This window comes from Macaca fascicularis, chromosome 6, assembly GCF_037993035.2.
Source record: "Macaca fascicularis isolate 582-1 chromosome 6, T2T-MFA8v1.1".
Classification (NCBI taxonomy): Eukaryota; Metazoa; Chordata; class Mammalia; order Primates; family Cercopithecidae; genus Macaca; species Macaca fascicularis.
Genome location: NC_088380.1, coordinates 186943580 through 186969482, shown reverse-complemented (window position 1 = coordinate 186969482; position 25903 = coordinate 186943580). Strand labels below are relative to the sequence as shown.

The window sequence follows — 25903 nt, the reverse complement described above, 5'->3', positions numbered from 1 at the left end:
GCAGAGCTGACAGTCAAGGTGGTTCGAGTTTCTACAGCCAAGGGGCAGGCATCTGATCCAAGGTAGGAAGCTTGTGTTCATCCTTGAGGAACCCAGCACTGGCTTGGCCCGACAGCAGCACCCTCATGGAACCCCTTGGTTCCAGCTACCCCAACCCCCAGAGCTGCCTGAGGGCTGTCCTTTCTGAGCCTAGCCCTGCTGCCCTCCCTCTGAGAGGTGAAGCTGGCTAGGCGTCTGGGTGGGGTGGGGACTTGGAGAACTTTTCTGTCTCCTAAAGGATTGTAAACGCACCAATCAGCGCTCTGTGTCTAGCTAAAGGTTTGTAAACACACCAATCAGCACTCTGTAAAATGGACCAATCAGCAGGATGTGGGCAGGGCCAGATAAGGGAATAAAAGCTGGCCACCCGATGCCAGCAGCGGCAAACCCATCCGGTCCTGTTCCGTGCTGTGGAAGGTTTGTTCTTTCGCTCTTTGCAGTAAGTCTTGCTGCTGCTCACTCTTTGGGTCAGCACTACCTTTATGAGCTGTAACACTCACCGGGAAGGTCTGCAGGTTCACTCCTGAAGTCAGCGAGACCATGAACCCACCGGGAGGAACAAACAACTCCAGACGTGCCACCTTTAAGAGCTGTGACACTCACTGTGAAGGTCTGTGGCTTCACTGAAGTCAGCAATACCACGAACCCACCAGAAGGAACCAATTCCGGATGCACCTCCAGCCAGATGAGTGGCCCTGCAGCTTTCCTCAGCCCAGCTGCATGGCCTCTGGCTCAGCTCTTCGTGGCTCAGTCATTCATCACTCTACATTCAAAGAAACCTCTTTCTGTGCAAGTTGGACCAAGTCTGTCTCTCCTGCCCATGAGTATAAGGGTCCTCCTGGATATCCCAGGTCCCCTGGTGGAGGGGCCCTCAGGAATCCAACGATCACCACTGCAGATCAGCCTCAGCACCAGCCCTCAGATGCAGGGGTTGCCGGCCGCCTCAGGCTTCTTTAGCCCGGCCGCGTGGCCTCTCGCTCAGCTTTTTGTGGCCTAGTCATTCATCACTCTGATCAAACCCATCTTGACAAAGGACAAAGCAATACCTTCGATCCTGCTTTTTAGCAGCCATCCCGGCAGCCTGTTTCTGCTCAGCATCGACCAGGTCCAGGACCCACCCACATTCCTGGACAGAGCTCGACTGTCAGCCTCAGGCTTCCTGGGCTGAGCCAAATGCAAGGAAACCCAGGGGTCCTCTGTATCCTGAGCCTGGTGCCAACCTGCAATAGCAACACGAGTGAGGCCCGGGAGGCTGCCAGGAGTGGGCTGCCACCCCAGAGCCGCCACTCACTCCTCATCAGCTGGGCAAAGAGCTTACTTCTCTGCGCTTCAGTTTCCAGATCTGCAAAATAGGTGTAACAATCCCTCTGTCTGAGCATCTGCAGGAAGATCCAATTCTGGTCTCTGGAACATGACAGCTTCCAAATCTGAGCCATTCTGTCACTTCTCTTGGGTCAGTTGGGGTTTCCACAATGTCACCCCATCAGACTGTCACTAACATGGCCTGAGAGCCCTGGGCTCAGGGGGCTGCCAGCATGGCAGGTTTCCCTCCCCACATCCTGGCCATTACTTCCCTAATGAGACATCCCCTCAGAGAAGGGAAAGGAGGGCAGGTTCGCTCATTTAGCGAAGCCTCTCGGAGGTGAGAGGAGCCTGGGCAGATTCATTTTTTGAGGTTCTTGGTTTGCTACAAATGAGAAGGTTGCAGTGATTGCGGTATAATTTCAGTGTTCTCACAACAAATTAGAACACAACACATTTGTGTCGTTGACAGGAAAACAGCAGAATTCAGTACATTTCCTGGTGAGTTCTGAGTGTTGCAGTCCCAGGGCAGGATACAAGCTTTGGGTCTCAGGATGGCTGTCCACTTCTGCTGGATCTGGGTGTATCCTTTTTTTTTTTTTTTTTTTGAGACGGAGTCATGCTCTGTCGCCCAGGCTGGAGTGCAGTGGCCAGATCTCAGCTCACTGCAAGCTCCGCCTCCCGGGTTCACGCCATTCTCCTGCCTCAGCCTCCCAAGTAGCTGGGACTACAGGCGCCCGCCACCTCGCCCGGCTAGTTTTTTGTATTTTTTAGTAGAGACGGGGTTTCACCGTGTTCGCCAGGATGGTCTCGATCTCCTGACCTCGTGATCCGCCCGTCTCGGCCTCCCAAAGTGCTGGGATTACAGGCTTGAGCCACCGCGCCCGGCCTGGGTGTATCCTTAAAGTCTGGATGTCTAGAAAAAGACACAGTCAACGCCCCCGCACCGCAGAACTTTCACTGGATCACATTCGAATAAAAGAGGGTGGAGGGACATGTTGAGATGTTTGGAAATATCTGACTAGGGGAGGGATATGGAATTATTTTAGGGAATTCATTGTTCATTGTCCCGGTCATGATAGCATGGAAGAACAGCCCAAAGGGTCATAAGATAGTTCAGGAAATAACTTGACAAGTCAAAGTGACAGATAGAGCAGCAGGTCCCCAATACTTTTGACACCAGGGACCAGGTTTAGTGGAAGACAATTTTTCCATTGACTGGAATCAGGCTGGGGGTGGTTTTGAGATGATTCAAGCACATTACATTTATTGTTCATTTTATTTCTATTATTATTACATTGTAATATATAATGAAATATTATACAACTCACCATAATGTAGATCAGTGGGAGCCCTGAGCTTGTTTTCCTGCAACTAGACAGTCCCATCTGGGGGTGATGGGAGACAGTGACAGATCATCAGGCATTAGATTCTCAGGAGCGTGCAACCCACATCCCTCACGCATACAGTTCACAACAGGGTTCACGCTCCTATGAGAATCCAGTGTTGCTGATGATGTAACAGGAGGTGGAGCTTAGGCGGTAATGTGAGCAATGGGGAGCAGCTGTAAATACAGATGAGGCTTCACTCACTCACTCACCTGCCTGCTCTGTGAGGTTGAGGACCCCTCAGATACAGTATTTATGACCACATGGTAGTCACTGCTGAACCCAGGTGGTGGGGTACACGGCTGCGTCACTGTACCAGTCTTGCAACTTTTTCATATATTTGAAATTTTTCATTAGAAGAGAGTAAATGTTTTGGATTGCTAATGCAAATATGTTGTAGATTCTTCTAAATAAAATGCCATTACGTCATGTCCTGGTGCGAGTGAGCACCTGGTGCTTGTGAGTGCTCCCGGGGGTGCCTGTGGGAGGGTGGTGTTTCAGTCCTCACCTGGGTTGCTACTTGAACCCTTCACAGACCTCACTCCTCCAGTAACAAGTCATGAGGAATGGGGTAACTACATCAGCTCCATGTTCCAGGCATCTGTCCTCTGATTTGCATCTGGCAGAGCTGGAGAGGCAGAGGTCATCAGCTCCACTTCACAGAGAGAAACTGATGCCAAGGGGACAAGAACTTGCAGAGATCACAGAGCTGACTTGTGGCCAAGTGGGAATTTGAACCAATGGCACTCTGGTAAACAACTGTGAAAAATAAGAAAGAGGGGGAGGGGGAGGGAAGGGAGGCCTGATTTGTAGTGTGTGCCAATTTTCCGTGGTATAAATACTACCTCACTGCCGTGGCTGGTTTCAAAGTGCCAGTGTTTAACAACCGGCTTGCAGAATTTCTGAATATTTAATAACTGGCTTCAGCACAGCATCGATTTGAACCCAGTCCTAGGCATCCGTCCCTTGAGCTCCTCTTCCGTTTTCTGTCCTTTGCACACCATTTCACCACATCTGTGTTCTACCTGTGAGTTATTAGTTTTCTTCAAGACACCTCACTTTTTAAAAGCAGGTGACATGACTATCATTGAAAGCTAAATCACTTGCTATGAAGTAGAAGGTTATATTAAAATGAACGTTTATTTTTTAAATAAAAAAATGTTCTTTGTACTTATTAAAGCTCCTAAGAAGAGTCCTAAAATACCCTTGCCATGTGCTTGCTCTGGCGACCCACTCTGGGGACCTGGAACCTGTCTCTTGGCCTTCTGTGAAGCCCATTAGATGGACACAGCTTCTCAGTGGATTCTTTGGTTTTGAGATGGAATCCTGCTCTGTTGCCCAGGCTGGAGTGCGGTGGTGCAATCTCATCTCCCTGCAACCTCCACTTCCCAGGTTCAAGCGATTCTCCTGCCTCAGCCTCCAGAGTAGCCGAGATTACAGGCGCACGCCACCACACTCAGCTCATTTTTGTATTTTTAGTGGCGACGGGGTTTCACCATGTTGGCCAGGTTGGTCTCGAACTCCTGGCCTCAAGTGATCCTCCCGCCTTGGCCTCCCAAAGTGCTGGGATTACAGGCGTGAGCCACCGTGTCCGGCCCTCACTGAATTCTTCACAAGGCAAATTCAGCAAATCCGATGTGAATGTGAAAAAGCTCGGCCAGTATCAGAAGCATCTCTTGTATGGTTGATGTCTCCATACAGCCCTTCACCTACAGCATCCCTGAGGACGTCAGGCCTGTAAGGAACACACAGCTTCTCCTGGACAGCCTGCTCCGGGGAGTTGGACTGGGTTTCTGCAGTGGTTTTACCTGCAGCCACAGCTCGGGTGGGGTTTCATAATTACCAACAGTGGAAGCAGCCAACATAGATGGAAACTCATGAGGGACAGGAGCAGGAGGTGGCTGTGGGGAGGGAAGACACAGATAAAAGAGGCTCAGGTGGGGAGGAAGGGGGCAGCTTGAAAAGATGGCGCTGGCCGGGCGCGGTGGCTCAAGCCTGTAATCCCAGCACTTTGGGAAGCCGAGACGGGCGGATCACGAGGTCAGGAGATCGAGACCACCCTGGCTAACACGGTGAAACCCCGTCTCTACTAAAAAAATACAAAAAAACTAGCCGGGCGAGGTGGCGGCGCCTGTAGTCCCAGCTACTCGGGAGGCTGAGGCAGGAGAATGGCGGGAACCCGGGAGGCGGAGCTTGCAGTGAGCTGAGATCCAGCCACTCACTCCAGCCTGGGCGACAGAGCGAGACTCCGTCTCAAAAAAAAAAAAAAAGAAAAAAGAAAAAGAAAAGATGGCGCCCAGTGCCTACCAACACTAAATACATGCCTGCCTGTGACGCATCATCCCGCTCCAAAGGACACTCTCAGAGATGCAGACGCATCCCCACCAAGAGGCATGCAGGCTTCATAATGGCTCAATCCATCACATTCCCAAAAAAATCAATATGAATGCCCATCCACAGGAAATGGATAAATCAACAGTGGAATATTATACGGAGAATAAAAAGAGCAAACTAACTACACACACAAAAACACAAAATCTCACAGACATAAGTTAAGAAAAAGAAACAGGACACCAAAGATTTCATATTGTGTGATTCTATTTATATTATATAAAGTTCAACAAAAGGCAAACTAATCAAAAGCAACAGAAGTCAGAATAGTAGCTGGGCATGGTGGTGCACACTTGTAGTCCCAGCGACTCAGGAGGATGAGGTGGGAGCATTGCTGAGCCCAGGAGTTCAAGACTGCGAGAAGCCATGATTGCACCACTGCACTCCCGCCTGGTTGACAGGCTAAGACCCTGTCTCTAAAGAAAGATGAAAAGAAATCAGAATGGTGGGGTGCTCACGACTAAGAAGCTCAGGGAAACTTTCAGGAGTGCTAGTAATGTTCTCCATCTTGATCTAGATAATGGGTAAAGGGTGTTTGCACCTCATAAAAAACGTGTTGAGTTGTACACATAAAAATTTTGCACTTTACTATATGTATGTTATATTGTAGTATAAAAAATTAATACATGTATGAAAGAAGTAAAAAAATATATAGTGCTGGGTGAAGAGGATCAGAAACAGAATGACATCAATGACCCAATACAGTTTAATAATTAAAAAGCACATGCACATTAAGCAACAACATGCATTTTGCAAGAACACAAACAAAAGAGACACATGAAGCACACGAAAATGGTTTCCTATGGGTCATGGAGTGAGAAATGGTGATAAAAGGGAACATATCAGTAATGAAGTAAGAGCAGGGCCTTCCTAGGAACAGTGGGGATTATGTGCCATTCAAGAAAGAAAAGGAAGAGGAGGAGGAACAGGAGTTGGACTTTGGGAAATCTGGGCGACCCACTGGGGTATCTAGCACTGTCCAGGGGACGCTGCTTGGCCTCTGATTGCTGGAGTCCCAAACTCTGTGCAGCATGCTTTACACACACATTGCCCCTTCTGCTGTCCTGGGAGGGCAGACATTGCTCATAGAGAAGACAGCGCTTCTTGTGAAGAACTGAAGCTCTTCCGGGGCCTGGATGTGGGAGGCTGGCAGCTGGGGCCCCACTGGAGTTCTGGGGAGAAGGGGAATTTAAGCTGGGGCTTACAGGTGACCTAGGATGTATTGTGGGCTGAGAAATGGACACAGAGGCAGGGGAATGTGGTGCGTGGTAGAGTCAGGGAAATAACCCCATTAAGGAAAAAGGCTCGTGGGCAGCTTATTCACAGGCCAGCGTGGGCCAGAGTCAGACTGCGGCACACATCCTCCAGGAGACCTGCCATGTCCAATAAAACCACTCGTGCTTTTATTTAACCAATACTTTTAATTAATTCACTTTTTTCTTAAATGTTTTAAAAGATATACATCATGTAAAGATATACAAATGGCCAATAAGCACATGAAAAGATGTTCAACACCACTAATCATTAGGGAAATGCAAATCAAAACCATAAAGAGATACCACCTAATACCGATTTGGATGGCTACTATTTTGAAAAACAAATAGAGAAGTGTTGGCAAGAATGTGAAGAAACTGGAACCCTTGGGCAGTTGGTGGGAATGTAAAATGGGACAGCCACTATAAAAAAAAAAAAAAAAAAAAAAGTAGGGCAGTTCCTGGAAAAAATTAAGCATAGAATTACCATTAGATCTGGTAATTCCACTTCTGCGTATATACACGAAAGAATTGAAAGCATTAAGGGATATTTATACGCCCCATGTTCATAGCATCATTATTCACAATAACCAAACGGTAGAGGCAACCCAAGTGTCCTGTGATGAATGGATAAACGAAATGTATTATATCCATACAGTGGAATGGATGAATGGCTAAAAAAAACTTGGTATATACATAAAATGTGATATGATTCAGCCTTAGCCAAGGAGGAATCTGACATGTACTTCAACAGAGATGAACCTCAAGGACATCATGCAAAGCAAGATAACCTACTCACAAAAGGACAAATACTATATGATTCCACCGATGTGGGTAACTAGAATCATCAAAATCATAGAGACAGAAAAGAAGAATGGTGCTTGGGGGAGGAGGAAGGTTTAATGGGTGCAGAGTTTCAGTTTTACAAGATGGAAAGAGTTCTGGAGACGGATGATGAAGGTTACACAACGGTGTGAATGTACTTAAGGCCACTGATCCATATGCTTAAAAATGGTTAAGATGGACAATTTTATGTTATGCATATTTTACCACAATATTTTAAAAGGTAGCGTTGTCTCACTATTATAAATGAAAAACCTCTTGTCTCCCTAAGGTCTCCTTAAAACCTTAAGATCTCCTTGGCCAGGTGCGGTGGCTCATGCCTGTAATCCCAACACCTTGGGAGGCCGAGGCAGGTGGATCATGAGGCCAGGAGATCGAGACCATCCTGGCTAACACGGTGAAACCCCGTCTCTACTAAAAATAAAAAAATAAAAAAAAAAAAAAATCTAGGCGTGGTGGCGGTGCCTGTAGTCCCAGCTACTCCGGAGGCTGAGGCAGGAGAATGGCGTGAACCTGGGAGGCAGAGCTTGCAGTGAGCTGAGACCACGTCACTGCACTCCAGCCTGGGAAAATAAAAAACAAACAAACAAACAAACAAAACCCCTTAAGGTCTCCTTAAAAGACAATGCCACTTCCAAGTACAGGCTGGTGTGAATGTCGCCGTACATGCCGGTGCCTGATGAGGCTGTGCACTGAGACCTCATCTCGCTTTATTTAAAGAGGAGATCGGCAAGTGCCAGGGAGGTGTTAAAGGTGCTCCAGAACCAACTTTCTCCCTGACAAATTCAGAAGGGTTGAGAAAGCCATTTCCTCCCCACCTGATTAACAAAGTGGTGCTTGTGAGCTTCTATAATTGTTTCTTGTGCCAGGGGTTGTGGGCATCTTACAGTTTGAAGACTCCTCCCTTATAAGGACAAAGGAGTAGAGGCCATGAGCCTCTCGGGCAGGGGTCGGCCAGGGCATACCCAGCGAGAAGACAGGAGACCCTCACTGGGAAGAGCCCCACACAGGCCCTAGATGTGGCCCCGGGTTGTGGGGGCAAGGAATATTTGGGTCGTGGGTGCTAGAGCATGGGTACCTTGGTGCTAAGGACTCCCTGCCCTATGAAGGGCCCAGCTGGAGGGGGACCAGATCAGAGCACTCTTTAAATGCCAGGCCCAGGGTGGGGATCCCACTGCTTTGGTCTAGGGGCTGTGCTTGTTGAGGATAAGTAAGAAAGAAAAAGCCGTTATCCATAGGCCAGGGCATGGTCTATAAGGACTATGGTAGAGGGTGGAAGAGAGGGAAATGGAGGGAGAAATTGTGAAGGATGTCACCAAGTCATCAATAATGGACATCTGTCTTCTTTTTTTTTTTTGAAACGGAGTCTCGCTCTGTCGCCCAGGCTGGAGTGCAGTGGCGCGATCTCGGCTCACTGCAAGCTCCGCCTCCCGGGTTCACGCCATTCTCCTGCCTCAGCCTCCTGAGTAGCTGGGACTACAGGCGCCCACAACCGCGCCCGGCTAATTTTTTGTATTTTTAGTAGAGACGGGGTTTCACCGTGGTCTCGATCTCCTGACCTTGTGATCCGCCCGCCTCGGCCTTCCAAAGTGCTGGGATTACAGGCGTGAGCCACCGCGCCCGGCCTTTTTTTTTTCTTTTTTTGAGATGGAGTCTTGCTCTGTCGCCCAGGCTGGAGTGCAGTGGCGCGATCTCAGCTCACCGCAACCTCCACCTCCTAGGTTCCAACGATTCACCTGCCTCAGTCTCCCAACTAGCTGGGATTACAGGCTGGGATTACAGGCGCGCACCACCATGACCCACTAATTTTTGTATTTTTAGTAGAGACGGGGTTTCACCATGTTGCCCATTTTGGTCTCGAACTCCTGACCTCGTGAACCTCCCACGTAGAACTCCCAAAGTGCTGGGATTACAGGCGTGAGCCACTGAGCCTGGCCAGTAGTGGACATCTTAAGTTTTAGCCTGCACTGCATCCGTACCGTTTCCTGGAAACAGTGCCTCAAATTTCTTTTTGGGGAGCTACCTCTTTTCCGGATTTTCAGGACAGTTGGTTGCGCAAAGCTGACTCCACCCACTTCCCGCTATAGGAGACCGGAGAGTCAACCCTGGTTGGTCAGAAGACGCCAAACTTTCCCCCTCCGCCTCCCCACAAAGATCCTGTAAGTTCCTGAAATCAGTTGCACGGCCCCATTCTTCCCTTCAGTTGATACTTTAGAGCGATGTACATCTTTTACACGCCGTGGAGAGAGAAAGTGAGAGTCGTGTGTGCGCGCGTTTGGGAAGGTGTTGGGGGGGTTCTCATGGTCCGGGGACCCCTGGAGTATTTCACCCAGTCACTAGAGCAGGGGCTTCCCAACCGCCCGGCCGCGGACCCGTGCCCACGGCCTCGGAGGAACCAGTGAGCGAGCAGGAGGCGAGCGAGCATTACGGCCTGAGCTCTGCCTCCCGTCAGATCAGGGCGGCATTAGAGTCTCATAGGAGCGCGAACCCGGTGTGAACTGCGCGTGCTGGGATCTGGGCTGCGCGCTTCTTAGGAGAATCTATCGCCTGATGATCTGAGGTGAAGCAGCCTCATCCCAAACCACTTCTCTTCCCTCAGTCCCTGCAAACACTGTCTTCCAGGAAACCCGTCCCCCAGTGCCAAAAGGTTAGGGACTGCTGCCCTATTGGCCTTTCCCAACCACTCGTGTCCCTGCAGGGCCGGGCCAGTCATCCCCCATCCATGAGGTCAACTGCATGACATGAATGATAGGTCTCATGACATTTAATTTTAAACACTTATTTTAAAGTTAGAACTTTTTTTCTTTTGTAGTCTGTTCTCACACATTTCCATATGCCCTCGCAGATCTCCCAGGCTCCAGGCCCTGCGGCCATCAAGCCCGACAGAGAAACAGGCAGCGCCGGCGGGTGACCCGGCTGCCCGCGCCCTCGTGCAGGCGGGCGGGAGCGGACAGGCCCTCGCACGCATGCGCGCGGGGCGGGGCTGCGCCTCAGGCCTGTGCGTTGCCGCTAGACCAGCCGGGGGCGGGGCGGCGGCGGACGCGCGCCTCAGGCGGCAGCCGCGCAAGAGGGACTTTGTGTTCCTCTGACCCTCCTGGGGGCGCTTCCTCCCGTGCCGCCCTTCCCCTCCCGCGCCGCGTCCTTGCGAGGCGCCTCCCATTCGGCGGGACCGACCGGGGGAATGGAGGGGGCACGCTCCTACAGCCCTCCCGGGACCCTGAAGAGACGCCCGCGTGCGACCTGAGACGCCGCCCTCGCCGAGGGCCCATGGGCGCGTCCCCACGGGCGGGCGGCGGACGTGAGGGCGGCGAACCGCGGGGTCGCAGCGTCCAGGAGGGCCGCGCTCGGGCTCGGCCCCGGCCCCGCGCAAGCCGCGCGCGCGCGCTCCCGCCGCAGCCCGGGCCGCGCCCGCCCCGCCTCTCCGCGCCGGCCCCGGAGCCCGGTCCGCGAGCGGCGGCGGCGGCCGGAGGGACGATGAGCTGCGCGGGGCGGGCGGGCCCTGCCCGGCTCGCCGCGCTCGCCCTGCTGACCTGCAGCCTGTGGCCGGCGCGGGCAGACAACGCGAGCCAGGAGTACTACACGGCGCTCATCAACGTGACGGTGCAAGAGCCCGGCCGTGGAGCCCCGCTCACGTTCCGCATCGACCGCGGGCGCTACGGGCTGGACTCCCCCAAGGCCGAGGTCCGTGGCCAGGTGCTGGCGCCGCTGCCCCTCCACGGAGGTGAGTGCCGGCCCGGGGGCGGCGGGCGGTGGTCGCTGCATCCCGCGGAGGCGGCCGGGCTAGGGTTCCCGGTCCCGGCTGTGGCCCTGGCTCTCCCGCTGCGCGCTGCCGGGCCGACGGCCCCAGCCGGGGTCGAGGCTTCCGTCGTGGACAGCCCGGCCTGCTCCCGTGGGAACCAGGCTTCAGGAGCGTGATTGGGTTTTCCCCTTCTTTGAAAAAGACTTGGAACGGTCGTCTTTGCGTTCAGCAGCTTGTTTGCTGGAGGGCATTGAGCTAGGAGTTTGCAGGGACAGCGTAGACAAAGGAGGTGGTGCAAGAGCGCAAAACTAATTCATGGGGAGGACATCTCAGCCTGTATTTTGGAAGCGGCAGGTTTGTTCCTGAAATCACGGACTTAACGCTGCGCTGGATCTCGAAGGATGTGGCCCTTTTCTAACATAAAAACGTGCCGTTAAGTGGTAAATGGAGGCGGGGGGTGTAAGAGGAAAATGGACATCTTCCCTGTTGCTTTTGGCTCCTGTTCTTGCCCTAGTAGTTTTACTGTAATTTGACGCCTAAAAATGTCACATTATGAGGATTTGATACTAATCAGAACTACTAGCCAAGGCTTTTCAGGTCACGGGTGCCGACCAAAAGGGAAATAGGTAAAATTTTCAAGAATTGTCTTTGAAACCATTTGGCTTAATGTCATGTTTTCCTATAAACATGGGCTTTGTTTAGTTAATTATTTGGTGTAAACATGTATTTGTTTAAATTATTAGTCATGGTTTGAAGGAAACGTTTTGCACATCGCGGAATATGATTTTTTGGGTTTTGGACCACTTTGAACTTTTGGGAAATACCTGCTATTATCGCCACCCTCATTGTCACCCTGAGAATGCTGAGAGGGGATTTTTCTTCTCTAAACTGCTGTTCATGTTAGGATGACCTAAAGTAGGCAGCCTAAATCAAGTAATGGTTTGCTTTTACACTTTTAAGATATTAGCATATTATGCCCCTCTGAGGTCTGTATTTGTATGCCAAAGTGCCAAGCTGTTTTCTTCTTTGAGACAGGCTGGCTGGGGAAAAATAATCACGTAAGGCTTTTACTGTAGCCTGTCCCCAACTCAGACTGGGCTTTTAAAAGTCCGTTTTACACCAGTAATCAGGTGCTTCAGGCACATATCTCATCTCCACTGTGTTGAAAAATGGCAGTTAGGGTCCCAGCTTGGCCACAGAAACAACTTTTGTCTTGGGTTCATTCAGTAAATATTTGCGTTCCTGCTCTGTGCCAGTCACTGTGGTTGAGATGCACAGTGTGGCCAGACTCTGGCAACTAACAATGGTAGCCTCTTTTCTGGTGGGGAGAACCGTGAGGGTCACGTGGAAGGGTAGAAAGAGGAAGAGGGAGGCAAGCTGTTCTGGAGCAAGGGCTGGCCCTCTGCAGTGTTGTGAAATCTGTGGTTTGTCTTTGAGGCTTGGTTCCCTCAAGCACCCCAAATCCATGGTCTGAACTTCAGATCCTTGCCTCCACAGTGTTCATGTGCTTTAACTACTTGTTGCTTGCTGTCACCCCAAACCAAAGCCCCGTCTTTGAGAAAGCTTACTTTAGGTGTTTCTGTAGAAGGGTATTGGGAACCAGCTCATGTATTGAGGTGTGAATGAAGGTTAGTCCTGTTCCCCTCTCAGTGGGGAGGCAGCGCTGTAGGATGAAAGGTTCTGAGTCAGGCCTGTGCTCTATGTATATTGTGTGACACTGGAAAAGTAACTCTGCCATTTAGCCTCAGTTTCCTCATCTGTAAAATGGAATGATGAAATGTACATCTCTTAAGGTTGTTGATAGGTTTAAATGGTTCCTTAATTCTGAAAAGAGGAGATTTGGTAACCTAAAGGAATCTCTCAGTTGGTGAGATTTTAGACACTGCAACAGAATGAACACATTTGGGCAGTGTGTGAAGACTGAGTGTGAAGTCAGTCCCCTTGAGGTTTAGTCTCCCTTTCCTTGATTCTCTAGGGGTCATTTTGTGTCCGTCCCACATGGGCCTGCTCCAGGTTTTCTCAGGGGGATGGGGTTGGGGGTGGGGGATCCTACAGGTGGTCTGAGTCTGGCTTTGTACCAAGGGTCTTCACACACATATGCCGTTTTTCAGTCCAGCAAATATTAATTGAAATCCTGTGTGCCAAGGCATTGGTGAAGGAGAGGCAACAGCAGTGAACAAAACAGATTTAAAAAAATCCGTCTCTATAAAGCATAGCTTCTGCTGGGAATCTTTATAAGTTAGTCTGCCTGTCAATAGTTTCTAAACCTATGGGTTTATATGAAATCTAAATCTGCTGTTGCAGCAGGAACGTAGGAATTTATTTTAGAAACAGAAGTGGTGATATGTGTCTGTTAAAATTATTCGTGTTTAAGAAGATGATTTAAAATTGGAATACTTGGATATTTTACATTATAATCTTGATTTAATGAGTTTCACAGTTTTTTAGTTTTAGAAAAAATAGTGCATCCTTATGACTTTGATGCTCTTATAATTTTGAATTGAGGAGAATTCTTGACATGTTTATTGAGGACTTACTATGTGTTGACACTAAGCAAAGTAATGTTCAGATTACACACAAAGTTATGAGACAGGTCCTGGTCCAAAAACAGCTGTGGCCAATTTATGTGAAATTCATGAAAATTTGTTTTGAGGGTGTTTGGTAGAAATGAACATAAAGACAAAAGAACTTTATAGTTTTCCTAGAGTTTAACATGATGGCTCATTTTAAAGCTGTGGATTGATTTATGAAACTAGAAACCTTTCTGTCTGCTTTGCAGTGCTACTATCACGTGTGAATTTCTGAATAAGATTTATTTGTCCTATCCCTTTAAAGAACAAATAGTCAATTTTTTTTTTCTTAGGCACTTTGGTATTTTAAAAGTATATTTTGGCAAGTGCTATACTTTATGTAGTATACTTTATGAGATTCTTTATGAACAAGTATACTTTAAAAATATGTCTTTGCCATTAAGTGGAATGCATTGGTGGGTGTAGAATCATTTGCCTGGGGCTAACAAAGTTTATATTTTAACTGGTAAAGAATTTGTGTTTAGAAACGGAGTTTTGAAGGAACGTGTCGTGTATTTATGCACAGATCACCGTTGCTTCTTTATTACTTACTCAAATAGTAAGCTTAGAACTAGGAGCAAACTATTTAGTACCTCTGCAGAGCAGCCTAGCAGGGTCTGTTGTGGAGCAGACATTGTAAATGTGCTTTCTGTGTGTGCACACTAACTTTTTGTTTGAGCCTGGAGTGGGGGTTGGGAGAGGAGAAAGCCTGTGTTGGTGATGTGATTATGTATGCAGATGTGCTGCTGGGGAAGAATTTAGTATCGGCCACTTCTTGCTTTGCATAGAAATTTTCAGGATTGGATGTTACACCCTTAGAGAATAATTTTACCAAATAATAAACCTTTTTTTGTTAACTTGCTTAGGGATGCAATAAAACTCAAAAAAGTGAATCTTAGGTTTTTATGTTTAAAAATGTAATCCTATTAGATGACGCCTTTGATGGTTCCTTTAACGAATCTGAAATTGGTTTTTAGAAATTCTCATAAACAGTGGAGGAGATTGATGTGAAAACAAGATTTGGGTGAAAGGGGTCATGTAATGTTTGAATTCATAACAGCAAAGGCAGGGGCTATTGGACGCAGATTTCAAAATATTCAGAGAAAAAGGAGATATGATCATGGGAGCAGGGTCTCTGAATATTCAGAAGGAGAATTCAGAAAGAGCTGGAGGCTCTAAAAATCAAATTTTAACATAAATAGCCTGGCAAGAGAAAACTGGATATATATAATAAATTATATTTATGTTGAACTTTACAGCTTATGACATGTTTTTACATACTGTTTTTCCTTCACATTTGAATGATTATTTCCATTAGCCTATAAATGTTTGAGTATTTTTAAAAAACCGCTTGATCTCTCCACCAAATCCCTATCCTGCTACCACCCCATTTCTCTCTTACAGTGAACCTCTAAACATTATCTACATTTACTGCCTCTGATTTTTCCTCCTCCTGCTCTTCTCTTTGTGAAGGTCTTCTGTTGCTGTGCCAGTGGTTTTGATAAAGATGTGGCATGTATAACAGATATATTTGATAGCAGGGTCAGAATTGCAAAGATCTTAATGCGTAGAATGATGAGCTATATAGCTTTAAAAAATTAATAGGAATAAAGACATAGATTTGGGTTTAAAAAAGTCACCTTCATGGAGGGGGGCAGAAGGAGCTGAGGGCTAGCTACCTGTCAGATGACAAAGCTTGTGAGCTCTCACTGACCTCACCCCACCTTGCCCCGTCTAATCTTGCGCTGCATTTGGGCCTCAAGACTAGATAACTTCTAGGATCCCTCCCACCTTGAACGAAGTGTGACTATAAATTAGTAAGACATGTCTTTTATTTTATTTTAAGGACAGGGTCTTGCTCTGTTGCCCAGGCTGGAATGCAGTGGTGTGATCATAGCTCACTGTAGCCTCGACCTCGGGGAGTCAAGTGATGAGTCCTCCTGCCTCGGTTTCCCAGGTAGCTGAGACTGCAGGTGCACACCATTATACCTGGCTAATTTTTTTTTTTTTTTTTTGAGACAGAATTTTGCTCTTGTTGCCCAGGCTGGAGTGCAATGGCGCGATCTTGGCTCATTGCAACCTTCGCCTCCCGGGTTCAAGCAATTCTCCTGCCTCAGCCTCCCTAGTAGCTGGGATTACAGGCATGTGCCACCACGCCCTAATAAGCCAAACCTTATCAGAGGGCTAATTTTTTGTATTTTTAGTGGAGATGGGGTTTCTCCGTGTTGGTCAGGCTGGTCTCGAACTCCCGACCTCAGGTGATCCGCCCGATACCTGGCTAATTTTATAAATTTTTTGTAGAGACAGGGTCTCACTGTATTGCCCACGCTAAGACAAATCTTTTTAAACAAACTTGCTAGACTGTACCCATTAGGGAGAGTGTTGTTCTTGTTAAAGCAGTCATATTGGGAAGGTGTATCAGTCTGTTTTCATGCTGCTGATAAAGACGTGCCTGAGACTGGAAAGAAAAAGAGGTTTAATTGGACTTCCAGTTTCACGTGGCTGGGGAGGCCTCAGAATCATGGTGGATGGCAGAAGGCACTTATATGGCAGCAGCAAGAGAAAATTAGGAGGATGCAGAAGTGGAGACCCCTGATAAAACCATCCAATCTGGTGAGACTTATTCACCAGCGTGAGAGTAGTGTGGGGGAAACGCTCCCATGCTTCCAGTTATCTCCCATCGGGTCCCTCCCACAACGCTGGGATTTATGGGAGTACAATTCAAAATGAGATTTGGGTGGGGACACAGAGCCAAACCTTATCAGATGGTGTGTGTATGTGTACACATATATGCACATATTATGCAGCAGTGAAGACATTAAACGTTATTAGCATGAGAGTGTTTAATGTTTGTGATATTACCTTTTCGATTGAACAATTTTATAAAGCCTGCAATAGGTAACATTTTTATCGTTGACAAAAATTTAGATTTGAATTTGATAAAAATTTTAGATTTGAATTTGGACAATAAATGAAAGTTATTCAGAGGCAATTGTGAATAAGATACCTGCTTAAGCAAGGCAATGAAAATTTTGTTAAAGAAAAGAAGGAAGGAAACTTATTTTTTTCTGTGTTTGTGAACTCTTTCTTTACATAGTTTTTTTTTTTTTTTTTTTTTTTTTTTTTTTTTTTTTTTTGAGACAGAGTCTTGCTCTATCGCCCAGGCTGGAATGCGGTGGCTTAATCTCGGCTCACTGCAACCTCCGCCTCCCAGGTTCAAGCAGTTCTCCTGCCTCAGCCTCCCGAGTAGCTGGGATTACAGGCGTGTGCCGACACACCTTGCTAATTTTTTGTATTTTTAGTAGAGATGGGGTTTCACCATGTTTGCCAGGATGGTCTCGATCTCCTGACCTTGTGATCTGCCCGTCTCGGTCTCCCAAAGTGTTGGGATTACAGGCATGAGCCACCGCGCCCAGCCTCGTGCCTGTACTTTAACTACTTCTTTGTACCGCTTCCCAAGTGGGTTTAATAAATTATGATATATCCACTCAGTGGAGTGTTACACAGCCATAAAAAGGGGATCGTTGTGAACTATGATTGTGTTAAATTTATTTACAGTGGATAAGGACTCCAAGTAGTATGCAGACATAAAAGTAGTTGTGTTATATCAATTAGATAATGGGTGACATTTCTCTTAAAAATTATTGTTAATTTTTACTATGAAAGGGGAAAAATTTTCATGAAAGGACAGGGGGAAAAGTCATACCTTCTGAAGGGGATAACCAGGAACAAGTCAGTCTTTGCAAGGTGTTTTTTTTTTTTTTTTTTTTTTTTTGAGACGGAGTCTCGCTCTGTCGCCCGGGGCTGGAGTGCAGTGGCCGGATCTCAGCTCACTGCAAGCTCCGCCTCCCGGGTTTACGCCATTCTCCTGCCTCAGCCTCCCAAATAGCTGGGACTACAGGCGCCCGCCACCTCGCCCGGCTAGTTTTTTGTATTTTTTTTAGTAGAGACGGGGTTTCACCGTGTTAGCCAGGATGGTCTCGATCTCCTGACCTCGTGATCCTCCCGCCTCGGCCTCCCAGAGTGCTGGGATTACAGGCTTGAGCCACCGCGCCCGGCCTTTTTTTTTTTTTTTTAATTCATTCTGTAGCTCCAAGAACAGAATGAATTCCATGCATTGGTTAGGATTATTAAGGAACTGGAAGATACTAGGAAAATGTTGAAAAAGGCATGTTTTTTCTCTAGTAAGAAAAGAGGAACTCTAGGACTAAGACAACTTGGTCCAAATATGAAGCAAGCTAAAGTATGTCATGATTTTGAGCAGTTTGTGAATCCTAGACAAGTGGAATCCTAGTACAGGACTCAGCTTTTAGTGTAATATTTATATGCTGATGATGTTAACGCTCCTATTGGTTTTGTGGTTTTCACTGTTTAGAACTAATCTGTAGTTAAAGCATGGAAGACTTAATTGTAGTTACAGAGCAGAAACCTTGAGACTCTACAAACACAGATGACAAGGGTGGAGAAATGGAAGAGAGAAAAGTTAGGGAGGGTGAGGGAGTCAGTTTATTCATCTCACAGGATGGGGATTCAAGAGAGAGTTTCTAGATGCAGAAGCTAGAAAGGTTCGAACACAGAGGAAAATAAAAATAACAATAAAATCGGGACGAAGGGGAGTTGAAGAGTGAGTAAACACACAATCCTGATTTGTGACGTCATATATCTGCACACGATGTCCAAAGTTGACAAACCAAGAAATGATGACTGCAAAGCTGTTTGGAACGGTGGAGTAGGCCACCAGAAGAACTAAAAACTGTTGAAAGTGGTTGCCTCTGGGGACTAGGGACAGGTAGGGTGGCTGGGGCAGGTGGGTGACTGGGGCAGGTGTGTGTCATTGCAAGCCATTGGATGAATTTGCTTTTTTCATAGATGAATACAGTAAGATTCCCACTCTTTTCCCTTTGCTCACTGCAAGTGAATCTGCTCCCTATTTTTGTTTTTTCTCGTTTGAGAAGCTTGTTATTTTCCCAGCATCTCCTCCAAGTCTAGTGACATGCTGTGGAATTTGAGATTGTGCACAAACTAAACAATATTTCAGGAGACTGTGAAATCGGAGAAAGCTACTGTTAAATTGATTTTATTCCATAAATAGGCTTAAATCCATGGACATAAAAGAATTTATTATAATAGGTCCTACATTGCCTGTCTCATAGTGTTTCCTTTATCTCTGGCAGTTCCCTCCTTCCCCAATCCGTTGTGACAAGCTCTCAGCAGTAATGGAAGTGAGCTCAGTGTGATCGTGTCCTTTGTCTCCATTGGATGGAGTGAGTTATATTTTAGCCGTCTTCTGGCTTCTCTTCTTTTTTGATGTAATTCCATGAAATCACCTCTTTTTCCTCTGTCTTCCAAAAGTAATTTTGTATTTACAGAAGCTTTTGTAAACACAAAATTTCCATTCTGGATGAACCATGTACCATCCGCCTTTCTCATGTGCCGTCCGCCTTTCTCATGTGCCGTCCGCCTTTCTCATGTGCCGTCCGCCTTTCTCATGCTTCCTGCAGCTCAACCAGCAGCTGAATGTTGCTGGGGAAAGTGTTAGGTTTGAGATCAGACATTTCAAGAAAAACCAAATGGGTACTTAACAGTGTCCACTAATCCAAAAATATTTTCTCGTAATGAAATAAGACAACACTGAGATGGGAATTGTTTTCTCTCCACGTACCTCCTGTTACCTGCTCCCGTGTCTTTATTTTTAGCCCAGGCCTCTCTAGGTTCATGCACTTGGCTGCCTGTTGGTATCTTTACTTCAGTGTCACGAAGACGTCTCCAGATTGACGAGCTCCACATGGAGCTCAGATTCATTTTTTCACCTCCCCATCTGCTACCCGTGCTCTCCAGTCTTTCCCGGCTCAATAAATGACACCGTCGTACCACCCTTGTTATTTACAGAAATTTGGGACCATCCTTGCTTCCTTGGCTCACATTCCACATCTAATCCATCTCCATGATTCACCTCCAGAATGGATCGTATGTATCTGTTGTTTGACATTTTCATGGCTGCTGCATTAGTTCAGGCAACTGTCATTTCCTGCTGTCTTTTTCTTGGTCTCTCTGTCTTTTTGCATAACTTCTATCAATCTTTTCTTCTATGGTAGCCAAAATAATCTTAAAGGTTCACCCAGTCATGTTACTCCTTGCTTAAACCCCTGCAGTGGCTCGTCATCATCCTTAGAATGGACATCGGAAGTCTCTGTGCCCTGTGAGGTGTTCACTACTTGGTCTAGCTCCGGCCCCTTCCTCCTCCCCAGCCCCAGGTCGTTTCTCCCTTGCTCACCTGCTGAAACCATTCTGATACTCTTTCAGTTCCCAGGGCTTCTAAGTTTTCTTTACAGTGTGTACCCTCTGGCTGGCATCCCGCAGTGTTTGCTATATTAGTGGAACTTTACAAAAATTCTTTGGTTCTGTAAAATGGCCAGTTAACTGGACAGATTGAGAATCTTAGAATGTAATGCCCATTAGTAATCAACAAGTCAAGTCCCCCATCTGAGTCCTCAGCATCCCAGTCAGATACTTGTACAGCTTAAGATTGAACAAATGTGGTGACAGAAATATACCACATTCATCTCTGGCAAACCGAGTGTTAGAAAGTCGTTTTCATCTGGAAAAAAATGGTTCAGATATTTATAGACAGTTTCCTTGTCTGACTCAAGTCCTCTAACCTTTAGGCTTCATATCCCTATTTATTTTGACCATTCTTGGGAATATGGTATCTTAAACCTCAGAATGCATTTGTCTATTAATATTCCACTGAAAGGGTGTAGTGGGCGCTGTAGTCTGAATGTTGGTGTCCCCCCGCGTTCATATGTTGAAGTTCCATTTCCAATGTGATAGTGTTAAGAGGTAGGCCCTTTGGAGGTGATTAGTTTGTGAGGGCAGAGCTCTCATGAATGGGATTAGTGCCCTTATAAAAGAGTCTCGTGGGGGCTGGGCGCGGTGGCTCACACCTGTGATCCTAGCACTTTGGGAGGCTGAGGCGGGGGATTACGAGGTCACAAGATCAAGACCATCCTGGCCAACATGGTGAAACCCCGTCTTTACTAAAAAAAAAAAAAAAAAAAAAAATACAAAAATTATCCGGGCATGGTGGCAGGTGCCTGAAGTCCCAGCTACTCAGGAGGCTGAGGCAAGAGAATCACTTGAACCTGGGAGGCGGAGGTTGCAGTGAGCCAAGATCACATCGTTACACTCCATCCTGGGTGACAGAGTGAGACTCTGTCTAAAAAAAAAAAAAAAAGAGACTAGGGGAGGGGGAAGCATGTTTGCCCTTTTCTGCCATGTGAGGACACAGAGAAGTCTCCATTGATGAAGCAAACAGAAGGCCCTGATGCCACATCAGCTGGTGGCTTGATCTCGGACTTCCCAGCCTGCAGAACTATGTGAAACAAGTTTATGCTGTTTATAAATTACCCAGTCTAAGGTGTTTTGTTACAGCATCGCGAAAGGACTGAGAGATGAGTTAAATAGTGTCCACAAAAATTCATGTCCCTCTAGAACCTCAGAATATGCCCTCATTTGGAAATAGGATCTCTGCAGGTATAATTAGTTGACGATCAGGATAAAATCATACTAGTTTAGTGTGGCCCTAAATCCAAAGACTAGTGTCCTTGTAAGAAGAAGAAAAGATACAGAAAGACACACAGAGAAGGCAGCCCTGGGAAGGAGGAGGTTACAGAGATGGCATCATTCTGCCACAAACCAGCGGGTGCAAGGCCTGGCTGGCAGCCATCAGACACTGGGAGAGGGGCTGGAGGCGGTTTTTCCCTTGAGCCTCCAGAAGGAGCCAGCCCTGCTAACACCAGACTTTGGGGCCCCAGAACTGGGAGACTGTGTTGTTTTAAGCCACCAAGTTTGTGATGTCTTGTGGCAGCCACAGGAAACTAATACAAAGAGAATCTCAGCATTGAACGCAGGCCTGCCGGGTTAGCTTTGCCAGCACAGGAGAGAGTAGAGCTACTTTCTTCATCCTCCGGACGTGCCTGAAGTCACGTCAGTTGTTTTGGTTTTCCTAATCATGGACTCATCCTGAGCTTACTGTTGATTAAACTTTCAGTGTTTTTCACAGAGGCTGCTCCTGAGCCATCAGCCATTTCATTCAGCCCTTCAGGATACTTTCTGAATCCTGATGTGTCACCCACAGTCTTCACTCTTTCTAGCAGCTTGTGTCACTAGTGAATGCGTGAACATAGCTTTCTGTATCTTCATCTGAGTTAGTGGTTCTTAGCTTTTTGCTTTGTAGATCCCCTTTAATAAGTGATGAACGCTGTGGACCTTTCTCCAGAAAACTAGATATTTATATGGATATACACAAAACTCTTAGTAAGGTTTAGGAGGCCAGTTACCTCTTGAAGCCCCAAGTTAAGAATCCCTACTCTTAAGTTACAGATGGAAGTATTGGCAAGCGAATGAACAGGCCTTTGTAGTGTGCTGCTAAAAATCTGGGATGGTTGATGTTATTCCGTCAATCAGCACTCTTCAGGGATGGCCCTTTCACAGAGTTTTCTAATTCACTTTATTGACTTTGCATTTAGCATGTGTTTCTTCAGCTTATGATATCATAAAAGACATAATCAGATGCTCTGGTGGAAAAAACAAAGATACTTTGTGTACTTTGTTCCTGATTGGCTAGGCCGGGAGCCACTGCACGGAGGGAAAAGCAGCAAATCTTTCTGGCGTAGCCTTGGTGTGTTAGTTTCTTATTGCCACACTAACAAATTACCGTGAACTAGGTGGCTTACATCAACACAATGTACTTCTCTTTCAGTTCGGGAGGTCAGGATTCTGAAATGAGTTTCACTGACCTGCGTGAGACCAAGGTGTTGGCAAGACGGCGTGGCTTTGGAGCTCTCTGGGGGAATCATTTCCTTGCCTTTTTCAGCTTGTAGAAGCTGCCTATGTTCCCTGGTCCATGGCCCCTTCCCCCATCTTCAAATCTCTGACTTTGACTTTCTTCTTCTGTCATCCACATTTAAAAGGCCCTTGTGATTACGTTGGGCCCACTCAGATAGTCCAGGAGAATCTCTTTATTGTAAAGTCAGCTGATTCTCAACCTTGTTTCATCTGTAACCTAACTCCCCCTTGCCCTGTTACCTGATGTATTCACTGACAGGTCCTGGGAATTGGGAGATGGTCATCTTTGAGGGAGCCGCCATTCTGCCTCCCTCACGTAGCAGGCCTGTGCTGGCAGCCCACCATTGCAGCTTTCTCTTCACACTGTCTGCAGATTATTCCTTCAATAATCGTGTGTGAAACTTTGCTAAGGCTTAGTGGGACCCTAACGGGTCAGTTGTTTTCACGGCTCACCTTCACTGTTTCGTGTCAGAGCTCTGTACGCAGGTTAGTTTTCCAACATTTCTTTTCTATGACTCCTTAAAGGTCAATGATGCAGCTTCTCATTTGCATGTTATCAGCAGACTAATTCATCTGGATCAGAAAAATCCTAAATTCCTGTGGGACAGTCGCCTCAAGTATTCATTCATCAAATAATTATTAAGCACCTACTGAGTACCAGGCAGGACAAGAAGTTCCTGCATGCTGTTGCTGTCTGGTGGGGGGAAGTAAAAGGAGTCAGCTCTTGTGTCCTATCTGGGGAGAGCAGACCGTTACACAGGTCAACACAGAATTATGTAATCATAGTCTTGGGAAAGCATTGGGATGCTGAGAGCAAAAATGGCAGAAGAGACTCAGTCTAGGGTAGACAAGGCGTCCCTGAAGAAATGATGTTTAAGCTGAGACTGCAGCATGAGCAGATATTACACTGAGAGGGGGCAGAAAGGAGGATGTTTCGGTCCAAGGAAGTACACACGAAGACTAAAAGGTGCAAAAACCGTGATGTACTTGTGGAATTTGAAAGGAGGTAGAGAGTAAGGGGGAGAGTGGGACACAGTAGAGGTGAAAAAGTCAGTGTTTTCCAGGTCTTGTTAGGATTTTGGACTTTATATAAGAGGAATGGAAAACTATTGGAGATATTTTGTTGTTGTTTTAAAAATTTTTAATTGTGGTAAAATACATATAAAATCGACCATCTAACTGTTAAGTAGTGTTAAGTACATTTACACTGTTGTGTGACCAATCTACAGGACTCTTTGTCTTGCAAAATGGAAACTCTATACCCGTTATACCAGCCGGGTACAGTGGCTCACACCTGTAATCCCAGCACTTAGGGAGGCTGAGGTGGGCAGATCACTTGAGGTCATGAGTTCAAGACCAGCCTGGCCAACATGGTGAAACCCCCCATCTCCACTAAAAATACAAAAATTGGCCTTAGCCAGGCGTGGTGGTGTGCACCCGTAGTCTCAGCTACTCAGGAGGCTGAGGCAGGAGACTCACCTGAACCCGGGAGGCAGAGGTTGCAGTGAACTGAGGTCACGCTACTACACTCCAACTTGGGTGACAGAGCGAGACTCCATCTCAAAAATGAAAAATAAAAATATACCCATTAAACCACAAGACTTCATTACCCCCTCTGCCCCAGCCCCTGCCAACACCACTCTACTTTCTGTCTCTATGAATTTGACTAGGTTAGGTCCCTCATAAAAGCGGAATCATCCAGTATTTGCCCATTTGTAACTGGATTATTTCACTTAGCATATGTCCTCAGGTTCATCTGTGTTGTAGCATGTGTTAGAATACTGTTGAAGGATTTTAACCTGGGGAATAAAGTGACCAGATTTTTAAAAATTAGCAAACATTTTTACTTGCTGTAACGTACACTGAAAAATACACAACCGTAACTCTGCAGCCTGACCACTTCCCACAGAGTGAACACCCTGACGTAACCATGAACCTAGTGGAGAAGTGGAGCGTGGCCAGCTTTGCAGACCCCCTCAGGTCCCTTCCAGTCACTGCTCCTTCCCTCCTCACTCCCCAGCAGTAACTGCTGTCCTCACTTTGACACCGTAGTGTATACCTGTTTCTTAACTCGTGTGAAGGACAACTTTTTACCTACAACACTCTTGATACCAAATGTGTGGGTCTTCAACATCAATTGGACGTCCTACAGTTTAACTCAATTCTGACACTACCTACCTGGTGAAGTTAGCACAGACCCCACAGGTAAAGGGCCTAGTCCCACAAAACTGCCCCTACTTCCGACGCCGGTTGTAGGTAGTGGGTCAGAGGGTCCCCACACGTCTATCTGACTTGGCTACCATTCAGGAGGTTCCCGTAACTCCCTACTTAGTTTGATAATTTGCTATATAACAGCTCATAGAACTCAGGAAAACACTTTACTTACTATCCCTCGTTATTATAAAGGGTGTTATGTAAGATACAAATTCAGAGCCAGTTGGAGAGGTGCATAGGGTAAGGTCTGGAAGGGTCGCATGACCAGGAGCTTCGGTCGTTATATTGGGGTGGTGTAATAATCCTCTTGGCACGTGCCCAGCCCAAAGCTACCTGAACCCTGTTGTTTAAAGGTTTTAGGGAGGCTCCATTACACAGACATGATTTTTTTTGAGACTGAGTTTCGCTCTGTCACCCAGGCTGGAGCGCAGTGGTGTGGTCTTAGCTCACTGCAGCCTCCACCTCCCAGGTTCCAGCAGTTTTCTGCCTCAGCCTCCCTAGTAGCTGGAATTACAGGCATGCACCACCACACCCAGATAGTTATTGTATTTTTAGTAGAGACGGGGTTTCACCATGTTGTCCAGGCTGGTCTCAAACTCCTGACCTTGGGTGATCCTCCCACCTCAGCCTCCCAAAGTGCTGGGATTACAGGCGTGAGCCGCCGTGCCCACCCCTACACAGACGTGATTGATTAAGTCATTGGCCATTGGATTAGCGCAATCTTTAGCCCCTTGCCCCTCCCCAGAAGTTTGAGGGGCTGGGAGTTGGGCTGAAAGTTCCAGTCCTCCAATCACACGATTGGTTCCTCTGGCAAACAGACCCCATCTTCCAAGAGTCGCCTTATTAGCACAGTCTCTGGTATGGTTGAAAGGGGCTTGTTATGAATAACAAAACATGCTCCTCTCACCCCTGTCGCTCAGGAAATTACTAACATGTTAGGAACTCTATGACAGAAACCGGGGATGAAGACTAAATATGTATTTCTTATATCACAATATACATGGAGTCATGGTATGCCTTCTTGTGACTAGTTTCTTTTGCTCACATCATGTTAATGAGATAAATTCATGTTATTGCATGTAGCAGTGGTTTTGTTGGTGATCTGCTTTATGAATATGTGATAGTTATGCATTCTGCTGTCCATGGGCCTGTGGGTTTCCTGCTTTTTGGTGGTTAAAAACAATGCAGTCCAGTCATGAGCATTGTATGTATCTTTTGTACACATATGTACACATTTTATTGGGAATATATTTGAGTGTCTGTAAGACACTCTTCAGAGAGGAAGAATTGTCCTCTTTCTCTGAGTTGTCTTTCAAG

General features: G+C 46.8%; 1 protein-coding gene across 19 annotated transcripts in view; it reads left to right on the top strand.

Annotated features, from left to right (window-relative positions):
• The window catches only part of RNF130 (ring finger protein 130), a 187501-nt gene that overhangs the window by 25735 nt on the left and 135863 nt on the right, over window positions 1-25903 (top strand). For 15 of the 19 annotated variants that reach the window (XM_045394649.3, XM_005558792.5, XM_005558794.5 and 12 more), the window contains exon 1: window positions 10651-10937. The exons of the other annotated variants lie outside the window; for them this stretch is intronic. In XM_045394649.3, the coding sequence (XP_045250584.3) occupies window positions 10691-10937 (247 nt within the window). In that variant the 5' untranslated portion in view covers window positions 10651-10690. Of the gene's footprint in view, window positions 1-10650; window positions 10938-25903 lie in introns of those variants that run through there. 19 annotated transcript variants of the gene reach the window in all.